At 42.1% G+C, this 11,640-nt stretch overlaps 1 protein-coding gene across 2 annotated transcripts in view; it reads right to left on the bottom strand.

Annotated features, from left to right (window-relative positions):
* Positions 1–281: 281 nt before the first annotated feature.
* The window catches only part of OCRL (OCRL inositol polyphosphate-5-phosphatase), a 59,193-nt gene continuing 47,834 nt past the window's right edge, over positions 282–11,640 (bottom strand). Inside the window, exons 19-24 of one of the 2 annotated variants that reach the window (XM_058291276.2) lie at positions 8,994–9,017; positions 6,139–6,255; positions 4,749–4,833; positions 4,010–4,137; positions 2,990–3,101; positions 282–2,782 (exon numbers count right to left, since the gene is read on the bottom strand). In XM_058291276.2, coding sequence (XP_058147259.2) covers positions 2,658–2,782; positions 2,990–3,101; positions 4,010–4,137; positions 4,749–4,833; positions 6,139–6,255; positions 8,994–9,017 — 591 coding nt within the window. In that variant the 3' untranslated portion in view covers positions 282–2,657. The remainder of the gene's footprint in view (positions 2,783–2,989; positions 3,102–4,009; positions 4,138–4,748; positions 4,834–6,138; positions 6,256–8,993; positions 9,018–11,640) is intronic. The other variant, XM_058291277.2, reaches the window with a different exon arrangement.

The following is an 11,640-nucleotide window of genomic DNA, read 5'->3' as shown; positions in this document are numbered from 1 at the left end:
CATGGATCTGACCCAATGTGGTGTTTATGTGTATTAAGAATAAACTTTCCCTCTAACAGGGTCAGTTTATTGCCTGAATCCTTAGGATTAAAATAAAAGTACTTGGCTAGCCTCTGAAATACTTTACTTCTGTATTAGTGTCTGAAAAATTCATGGCTGCTTCTGAGGGAAAATATACTGAGAATTTCTCTGAAATGGACAATGACAGTATAGGCAAGTGGAACCCAGTGACATAAGCCTCCTCCCTTCTCAGTTCTGCCTCACCACAATCACACTTCTGATTTTTCACACAACATATATTTATTCAGAAAAAAATTGGCAATAAATTATAATAAAAAAGATGACATGAAATACAGAATCCCACTAGCAGCTTTGCTTAGTGACCATGACATTTGGGGGAATATAACAAACAATTACAGAATAAGAATCAGAAAATAGTGAAAGGGAGACTAACGCAACTTCACCACATGGATTTCAACCATCTCTTCCCTAAAACCAATAAATGCAGAGTCCTTCCCTACCAGTTGGCCTGAAATCCTACTTCAGAGGAGCTATGAAATAGTGCATTAGAGGTACTTGGGAATTAGAGAGGTTGGGGTCCTGGAATAGGCACAGTAGGGAAGTGGATTTCTTATGTATGGTCTATTTCTTGTCTCCCCTACCTAGAGATTGTCTAAAACCCTCAACCCTGTACACATCCCATGATCAGAGTTAGAAAAAAGATTGAGGCAGTAAACCAACTTAGTGCTTTTACCTTATGAAGAAATACAGAGGATGGCTACAATGTGCTGCACACAGCCCCCAGTAAGCTCATCTTTGATCACCCAAAGATCCCAGGTTGGCAAGATACTAGAGAACATGCCCAGGAAAGGAATGTCCCTCTCTGTTACCAACTTGCTCCAGTCTCTATAATCTGCCTCTCCTGTGTTCATTTCCTGATCTCATTCTTCCATTAACTTGTTAAATGCCCATCTCCCAATCACTCAGATCATCAGCTGTTTGGCACCAATAACTGGACTCTAATTTCATAACTCCCACTCAGGAAAGGGTTTAACCAGTTAATCACAAGATACGTACCTTTTCTTCCCCAAGAACCCAACTTTAAAGAGCTGGAGAAATTGGAGAACTGTTCGGTGGTGGGGTTTCCCAGGCCCCTCCCCTTAGATACAATGAAAGAGTCGTGGAGTTCAATGCCCAAGATCATACACTGAGCCTGTCTGTTACGCTCCTCAGATTTAATGTTATCAGGCAAGAATGCATCATCTCAGAGTAGTTTTAATGAAAGAAAACCAAGAGGAAGCCAACTGCATCAGGCAATTTTGCAGTCAATGGTTGGTGGTGGTTAGTCTGCCAACCAACAGAAATAAAAATTTTTTTTTAAAAAGGCTGCCCCACAGAGCTTGAAGAAATGAAAAGCTCAGAGGGTTGTCTTGAGTGGGAAAAAGATAAGTTGTTTGGTTGGTCCCATTGTCCACAGTCTCTTACACAGCACTGGATAAGGGAACTGTGGGAGCCCAGGGGAGGCTCTAAATCCTTTACTTGTAGGGACTGGTTGTAGAGCCCAGATTCAGTTCTGCTGAGGGAAGGGGCTAGATCTGCCCCTTACTACATCAGGAAACTGGAGGGGATATCTCAATACCCCTCCTGTGGGAAGGAATAATATCCATAGAGAGGCCAACTTGAGGTGCAAAGATTCTCCCCGCCCCCTCCCTTTTTTTTTTTTTACTGTGGTTGTACAAGTATAGCTCTGGAGGTGGATTTCTAAGTGTGGATGGGCCGCATAAACACCCAGGATCAGTCCTCACCTATCATCTGAAGAAAACGTATAGGAGGAAGCAGGATCTATCAAACATGAATACTCTCGCCCTTGAAATGCTCAGAGTGCTTCCGTTCTCTTGTGATTCTCTCACGTCAATGGGATGTTCTCTCCTGTAGCCTGTAAAACTATGCTACTAAATGTGTTCTGCAACAGGAGACTATGGTTCCATCCCGTGCAGATTCATGGCAAGGCCAATGTTAAAGAGACATACAGATGACATTATTGTAGAAATACACAAATGCATGTAACAACCACATGCAGACCATTAACTCACTGTGGGAGATACCCGGAGAGTCACTAGCCCAACCCAGACTTCCTTCAAAGTGATAGCACTAGTGGAGTAGAGTGCAAAGGAGTGATATGAGGAGGGGCAGGATCAAATGAGCTTTAGATGAACTACAGACAAGCCTGAGCTACGAGCTATAGCAAGTAGTGCTTGTATGCCCAGAATGTGAATGTCTCAGAACCTAGGCCTAGGATGCTAGGGACAATCATGACAATTGGGTGGGAGGACAACAAACATCTCCCTAGATGGAGGAGTGTAAATAGAGATCTCTTTGCCTTCTAAAGAGAAAACAGAAAAAACACCAAAATATGGTAGCTTTGGCTTGGCAATATAAGTCTAGAAATATTCTGCTGTGTAGGATATGGCAAGGGGTAGAGGAGGGATTAGGAAACTCTCTGCCTTTTTGCATTGTAAATACACTTTTTCATGCCAATAACCTTGAAACTTTGCAACAGACCCTTCCTGTGGCTTGACTTAGCAAACCCTTCTGAAATACTTTAAGTCCGAGATCTTCCACCTCTAGAATCTCGGAGAGCTGTAAGAGGAAAATAATTAGTCTTCATCGCTCCCAAGCAGAAACCCCAGGAGGAACTGGATAGCACGCTGGCGGTCGCTAGGAGTCTGTCTTGCCATAAGGTTGGGTGGAGGCCTTAGGAGAAGACTAGTGAAGAGAGTAGCTAGAGGGTGAGAGAAAGAACAGGGAAAAAACCTTAGTCAGACATAACCTAAACAAAACCTCAGTTTTGGGGGTTGGGGGACCGTGCATAAGGACAGCAGGAGGAAAGTGACTATCATGGTCTACCTTAAATAAGGTATACACTGTATTACACACAGTTGTCCTCAAGAAACACCACCAAACAGTCAAAATTATGAAGTACTCTTACCGATCATGTTGGCACTGACGTTGCTGTATTCAGAAAATTTTAAGAGTTCTCGAAGGAAAGCCATCAAATAACGGAAAACATTTCTATGGCATCTTGGAAGCTGTGAAATCACCTGTTTTATTTTTTTAAAGGGGATGGACAGTTGGGAAAACAGATAGAAGGGAGTAAGAAGAATTTAGAACTGCCATAAAAGTAATCCATGAGCAAACAGAGATTGAGGTGAGGAATTCTCTTGTTTTTTATTATTATTATTGAAAAAAAATAGCCTTCCTAAAAAAAAGAAGCAATCCATGACCCAGCCCTTACTGGATCCCATTCATCTGATATAAGCCTCCATTATTTACTCCAGACCAATATGATACCTGCCAAATGCTAACTTCAAGGTCAGAATGGTCATACCATCTGGCCCCCATCCACACAATGATCAGGCCATACAGTTGTCACACGTTTACATGCATGCCCTGCCTCATAAGCAGGTTGTGTTAATTTGTTTTCTTCCCATTTCCCCAAACAGGCAGTCATGGTATCTGTCAAGCTGAACAGTTTTCTCCACAATGCCACTTAGCATGGATGGGGGATGTCTTCCTGATACTTGCTAGTCTGACTCAGAGGTAGTCTCAGCTATTGTATATCAAAATTATTCCAGAATTAAAAGCAAACATCAAGAAGCAAAAAAGAAGAATGGCTCCTAAGTGTCACCCTTCCTGGTAGTGTCAGCCAGAATTCACAATTGCACAATCAGCTTTACCAATCTTACCCCCAGAATAGAGGCATCCACCACCCCATTGTTTTCTATAAATGGAAATAAGCCACCTGGGAAAAGAAGGCCAATCTAATAGGAAATAGCACAACCTAAAATTTAAAGGTCTCAGGTCTCAATGCTGGTGTGAGTCTGCCATGAATAGTCAATCCAGGCCCATCCCACCACAGAGCTGGCTGCATATTTATCCTTGTAAAAGTCATCATTTCTGTCTTAGGGGAAACCTGCCCCAAACACAGCCTCAGAACAATACAACTCACCTGTCGGCAGATGCGGGGATCATGGGCAGAGTCAAGGCATCGTTGATAAAGCTCATAACAGATGACTGGCTCTGGCAGGGCTTCCAGGAAAATGAGCAGGGCTTCAGCTACGGAGTGATTACTGCCAGCTGAATCAACTGAAGTCAAGGGAAAAGGGCTCCAGTAAAAAGGCAACACAGAAACTCCCCTCCTCAAGCTCCCTCAGACTGATCCCTTCCCTTATGCAGGGCACACTGATTCTAAGAGGGGTTTGATATTTGCTTGGCCCAGGTATCCCACAGTGGAGTTGTCATAGAATTAATCAAAGACTCTTGGAGGATTTGGCCCAGATTCAGAGTCAGGGAATATAGTCTGCAGAATGACAGTTCATACTGGGCCAGCCCCACAAACTGGCTGCCAATGTTTTGCATCCTTTCCCCTGTTCTAGTGACAGTACCTGTGCTGGCAGGAGTGATCAATCACCTGAGGGAGAACAGTACTGGTACTGTGGGCCCTATGTTTGAGGCCTACTGAAAAGTCATTGTCACCTCCCCCTTGATTCCTTTCAGGGAGTCAGATACTGAGAGGTCAAAAGCTCCTGAAAGGAACAGCAAAAAGACGGTCTAGTCAGCAACAGCCTTGTAATAAGAGACAACTATGAAGAAAATGAATATGAAAACACAAAAATCAAATGTGGATGGGAAGAACAGTATGGCCAAAGTATTCATTCCGCCTCCTGAGCCTGTACTGTAAAGGATACGGATTGTCTCAGGAATGCTGGTATCCAGACAATCTATGATCTGCTGTAGCTCTTCTTGCATTCCAGGGGTTTGGAACAGATCCTCCTAACAAAGAAGTCAGAATGAAGGGAACAAGGCAAGACAATCACCCCTAAGTTTCTAAAGATCACCCAAGGATCAGAGGAGGAGCAGCAGGAAGCAAAAGCAAAAGGGAAGGGTGGTATATGTATTAATAATTAGGAATGGAGGTGTGAAAAGTAGCATATTTTTCCTATATAATCTCTATAATCTGTGTAAAATTTGATTTCAAACAAGAAAATTATCTCCAAAGGTTTTTAGCCTATACCAGATATAGTAGGGGAATAGATCTTTAGACCAGGAAGCCAGATGTTTCACTTCTAGCCTCTATCAAGAAAGAGAAGGCAGTCTTAACAGTATAATCGCACTCAAATATTGATACCACTGAATACTGGGGCAAGAGTATATGGCATATGCATACTAAACCTTGCTTTCAAGTTATACTACTCTTCAGTGGATAAGAAAATATTACCCTTCAATTTGGTCCCAAGAAATTCTTTTTTGGGGAAATGGACTTGGCCCAGTGGTTAGGGCGTCTGTCGACCACATGGGAGGTCCACGGTTCAAACCCCGGGCCTCCTTGACCCGTGTGGAGCTGGCCCATGAGCAGTGCTGATGCGTGCAAGGAGTGCTGCATCATGCAGGGGTGTCCCCCGCACAGGGGAGCCCCATGCGCAAGGAGTGCACCCCTAAGGAGAGCCGCCCAGCGCGAAAGAAAGTGCAGCCTGCCCAGGAATGGCGCTACCCACACTTCCCGTGCCACTGATGACAACAGAAAGCGGACAAAGAAACAAGACGCAGCAAATAGACACAGAGAACAGACAACCGGGGTGTGTGGGGGGGGGGCGGATTAAATAAATAAATAAATCTTTAAAAAAAAATGAAATTTTTTTTTGGAGGGATAAGTTGGAACAAGGAGAGGTGGCTGGTACTTGTGATAGGGTTTAAAAGAAAAATGAGGACCAAGTTGAAGAAATGGGCTTGAAGTTTGCTCTGGACTTTAAAATCCATAATGCCTCCATGAAAGCTCAAGTAGGCATTACAGACTCAGAGAAAAGAGAATACAGTCAGGAGACATGTAGTCTCAGCTCTGGTTCAGGCTCCGCCACTACACTTACACTAAAATCTTACATAAACCCCTTAGTTTGCATGCTTCAGTTTTCACATTTGTAAAGAGGGATACTACCTACCACCTGCCCAGGCGATCTGACAGTGCTGCTGGGTGGAAGCAGCTTGGAAAAGCTAAAAGCACTGTACTGACATGAGGTATATTGATATCACACAGTACTCACCTATCTCCCAAAGCTGCAGAGCAGGCCTACTTTCACTTACCTGTTGGCAGGCATATCTAAATAAGTGATCTACTAGAAGCCAGATCTCCTTGGGGACCTGAAGGGGTCTCTCACTGGCACCTTCATCCAAGGGAACCATCTGTAGAAGGGATTTCTCCTAATAGATGAAAAGGGATAAGAATCAAAGAGGTCTTAGAATAAAATCTGTGTGTAACTTAACCTCCTCCAAATTCTGCAAAAGTAGGTACAATTTAATCTTCATCTCTTCATCTCCTGATATTTTTCATTTTTCTCACTGGGGACATCCCTGGTCAGAAGATATTTGATACTGATTCCCATATTTAAAGGATCTCTGTTCCTAATTAGTTCACTTAACCTTTAAGCTTCATTTTGGTTTATTATGTTTATTATGTGGATGTATTCTGGGTTAGTGATCCTTTCCAGAACAAGTGCTCTAGCAATACAGTCATAGTAGAGTCCACACAGCACCAGAGACTTGTGAACCATTAAGTTACACTTGTCAATGCAGTACTTTGAGAGACCAGGGTCCACACTTAGGTTTTTGCTTAGTTTAACTTATTCTTCTTTCAGGTCTTACTACACGTACTACTATTTTCATGGTTGATTTAAATGAGGTCCTGTGGTTCTCAGGAATTAACAAGTTTTCCACATTAGACTCACATGAATGCTTCAGGCTTGAAAAAAGTTCAAACTTAAGGCACTCGTAAGCCTTAAGATCAAAAAATAATAAACTGAATATAGGAAACCAAGAGCGAGAAATATCATGAAAAGTCTAGGGTCTGGGTCCAGAAATTATTCTTTATATTAAGAGTTGTGAAAAGATGTCTAAGGGCTTCCACTCCTTTTACCTATCTTTTCACTTTCTGTTAGATTCTTCTGAAAGACCATAAAAGTCCAGAAGTGACATAAATTAGATCAATAACTAAATTTAAGTTTGAAAATGGCTGGAGAATAAATTCAAATGCCTTATGTTTATAAAGTAAATATCAATGATATAAAAACATCCGACAGAGGTTAAAATGCATCTGGAGGCAGCTTTCAGCAAAATCCCAGTGGAGAAAACTGTGACTCATGTACTGCATCGTCCCCCATCCCCTATCTTCCAGCATAAGGTCATATAATATATATGTTCAACTTTATTTATAACTATAACTTATAATTTGTTAAGCAAATTCCATCCACTACCCCCAGCCACATAGTTTAAAGGGAAAGAAAATAAGCATTTCCTGATTTCCACAGAGACCATGTAGACTAAAGCATAACAGAGGTCTCCTTTAAACATTATGTTCTTTAATAAGCACTAATGAACTTTTAAAGCCTGCTGTACCTCTCTGAGGAGATAGGGAAAAGAAAAGGAGCATGACAGTTGGTTATTTAAAATCTACTTTCTTTAAATTCATTTCACTTCCTTTCTTTCTTATCCTGGGATTCTATCATTCTATATTCATGCTCCCTATAGTTCCCAGAAGATCTATCAATGGCTCATCAACTAACTTCTTTCAGGTTGCAAGTATTAAATCCAGGCATCCACATGATGTCTGAGCCAAAACCCTGTCCATAATGTACTCTGCTAAGTTTCCAGACCAAATACAACACATGTACAGATTTTCTTTAGCAGATGCCTCCAAACTTACCATATATATAATTTTTCTGCACCGATTCGTGTACTTTTTTAAAAACCTGACATCCAATTGGAGCTTTTTCTGTATTTAGGCATTAAGGCAACACAAGGCACTGTCCAGGAAAGATGAAAAGACATAACATGGCCTGCTATTAACAGGGAAGGGCTAGGAAGCAGAGCTATCTCAAACCTTAGTGGCTTAAAAAGGGCAATATTGTCAGTAGGTTATATATACCATCCACTTTCCATTTTCAAACTCACGAGTGAAAACACAAAATGTCATACTTGTGTCTCTGAAGTCTAGAGAAAGATCATGCACAAGAGAGAATACTTTTGAAAAATTGTACAAAATTATCCTAATTTTCAAAGGGAAACACTTTGTCTTCTCTCACCATAACACACTCAGTATCTGATAAGCCTACGCTTTGTAACCTTAGTGCTAATAACTAAAGCACCAAAACAGTATTCCATCCCCATCATCAAACTACATTAAACTCCAGCAAATGGGGATGTCATGTTAGAAACTATATGAAAGTACTTTAAGAGTTTTTATCAATCCCATATTCCTCTATTGAAGCCAGGCTGTTCTCCAGGTAGCTTATGGAGAGGCAAGAAGCTGCTGCAGAAGTGCTTCATGAGGCATTCCAAAGACCTAGGTTCTAGGATCCTCACCCCACACCTCTGCTGCCAGGAGCAGTATGATTTTAGCAAGGTTTTCAACCTTCCTGGGCCTTAGATGTCACATCTATTAGAATGGAGAAAATACCTTACCCTGTCTGAAGGCAAAGAGCTGAACCAGATGATTCCATAAGATCCTGTTCAGCTCTGTGATTCTATTCTATGCTCTCTTTCTGGACCGTATCTGTATATTCTTTCATAATTATTCATGATTATCATGAACCCCAAGTGATTCTTAATGCAAAAGAAAATGGAGGAGAACTAAGCATTACCCTTCTTTACTTCATGAGGTTTCAGATATACCAAGACAGCTCTTCATTTCTCATTTTGAAAATACAAAACTAGAACCTGGAGCCATGGTGCTTTTCTGTACTGCATCTCAATGGCTTGACCTGTGCAGTAAATATCATTCTTGTACTTCAGACACACTCAAAGACAACTGGCAGGACTTTTGGGGATTCTCACCGAGTCAGAGGTCTCTGACATGGGAAAGCCTAGGGATAAATTCCAGGGACCACAGTTAAGTGTTAATCGAGCACAGGGAAATTCTCATAACCACCAACGGACTGCATTACCTTTTCTAGGAAGCTGTCTTCTTCCTGAGAGCAGAGCAGGAAAAGAAAGTCATTGACAGATAGAAAATGATTAGAATTAGAAACAGATCAGTATTATTAGAACTCACTGGCTTATTAGACACATATGCTTTTAAAAAGCTTTGAATTCTTCAAATAAATTATCATGGCAGAAAACGGAATACATTCTCCATATGCAAATTCTCTAATAGGCATATGACATTTTGTGCAATTCATTGAGAGTATTGCTCAAGAAATACATAGGAACAGTCCTACACTTTGGTGCCCTTTGGAAGCTGCCAGTTGACCCAGCCAAATGCCCACAGATGCCTTCTCCTTCTTATCTGCTGCCTGGAGGCAGACCCTGCTGCCACACTGTGTGGCCTCCTACCTTACCCAAACACCACTTCAATGGATGGACTTGTTTGTGGGCCCAAATGTGGCCACATGGAAGGAAGTGGCAAGCTTCTCTCCTCTCCACTGCCATTCCTTTCACCCTAAATAACCTCCCAAGCAGTATCCCAGAATCCTTCCCATCTCTCCAAACCCACACTGCTTCTCAAAGGTCCCCAGGATATCCAAACGTAAACGAATTTCATTTCAGGCCTTTGTGGGCCAGAAGAACCATCAACATCTTTTACTGTGTTTTGTGCTTTTTGCCCACTAATAAAAGCAATGACAACTATCACTGCCACTGAGGAAGCAGGTACCAGGAAGTGAGCAGAGTGCTTATATACAATGCCATTTAATCTGCACATGTGTGCAAAGGAGATATCATTACCATTTTACACATGAAAAACCATAGGCTCTGAGAGCTTAAATTATCTGCCCAAGGTCACACTTACACAGGTCTGTCTGACTCCACAGCCATACGCTTCCTCAGCCAACTCAGTAAGGACAATGGGAGCAGCAGATGTGGTTCAACCAGTTGGGTGCCCACCTACCACATGGGAGGTCCCGGGTTCGGGTCCCAGGGCCTTCTAAAGAAGACAAGCAGACGCACCTCACCCGCCGCAACAAGGAGATGCCTAAATGAGCAGATGCTACAAGGCAGCAGACACCGCAGCCCATGGGGAGCGGATGTGGCCCAGGCCGTTGGGCACTTGTCTCCCATGTGGGAGGTTCTGGGTTCAGTTCCCAATGCCTCCGGGAGAAGGTGAGCAAACAATGAACAGACATATATGAGCAGACAGACGGGGGGAGGATAAATTTTTTTTTAAAGTAAAATAATAAATCTTAAAAAAAAAAAGGACAATGGGACTGCTTCCTGGACAGACAAAAGCTGGGGGAATGTATTCCACTCCAGAATGGGCTAATTGCAGTGAGAAATTCTAGTTAAAAGGCAGCATGATTAATGGAAAGAGTAGAGGCAAAGAAATGTTCTGAATGCACAGTAAAATCCAGCCTGGGAAGCAGCAGGAGCAGACTACAAAGCTGCCCAAGACCACAAAGGTATTAGAACCCAAGAACCCAGATCGGCAGGCAGGGAGAAGAGTCATAAACTGCAGATGCTGCACAAAGTGTGGAGGCTGCAACACAAGTCACAGCCAGCCTGTGAAGTGCCTCAGGTCTGGCACCTCCTTTCCAGCCAAATACAGAAACCCCAGTGCTGGAAAGAGCTAACCAGGGAGCACAAACTTTTTAAAAAAAAAATCTAGTACTATTTGTTATCAAATAGAGAACCCAACTGTCTGACAGAGACTTCTCTATTTTTCCTTCCATGAATACATGACACATTCCGAGTAAAACTACGCACTGTTTTTGTAAACTACAAGTCAAACAAGGCTCTCAAAGAAATTTTATTTGAGTGGGAAGGCAGGGTAAAAGGGTGGAACACAGAGATGAGGATACATAAAAGAAAAATGCATGCTTGCTGACTCTGGCTTACAAATGAGTTGGGGTGAGGAGTTCCAGAATTTATGGCCTTATGTTGATATAATTCAGAATGAGTTCTTAATAAATGGTTAAAAAATAAAAACAAAAACAAGTGGAACAGGGGTTTAAAGGAAGGAAAGATGGCTTTCAACTGGGGCTGTCACAGAGTTTTCACAGTGGAGATGGGACCCAACTAGCCCTTAAAAGATTCTCAGGATTTTAAAGGGTAGAGATGAGGAGGGAAGAGTTGTAAGCAGAAGGGGCAGAAAAAAGCAAAAGAACAGAGAAGGGAAATCACAAGGTGAAATTAGGGAATAGTCAGTCACCTAGTTTGTGGGGAGCACAGGGTATGTTGAAAGAATAGTGGGAAATAAATCTGAAAAGGGATGCTGAAGTCAGACTCTGGGGGACCTTGAATGACAGGTTAAGGAATCTGGATTATAGTCAGCAGGCATGGGGGAACTGACTACCTCTCAGTAAGGAAGTGATAGGCCCCAAAGCAATATTACAGAAGGATCAATCTGACAGCCCTGGATAAGGAGAATTGAAGGTTAGAGAGATAATGGCAAAAGGAATTGTTCAAAGGCTATCAAGATAGGTCAAGCATGAGAGATAAAAGCTTTAAGTAATGAAAATGAATATATTTTTGGAACGAATGGATACAAGAGAAAACTCTTGAAAAAAGACTCAGAAGGACTTTAAATAGACCCTGGTGGAGGGACAGCCGGTTTGCACTGCGAGTCTACATCTCTAGGTTCAGACATAAAGAAGTGTA

This window comes from Dasypus novemcinctus, chromosome X (assembly GCF_030445035.2).
Source record: "Dasypus novemcinctus isolate mDasNov1 chromosome X, mDasNov1.1.hap2, whole genome shotgun sequence".
NCBI lineage: Eukaryota > Metazoa > Chordata > Mammalia > Cingulata > Dasypodidae > Dasypus > Dasypus novemcinctus.
The sequence above is the reverse complement of the archived record's forward strand: the minus strand, read 5'-3'. Positions and strand labels throughout refer to the sequence as shown.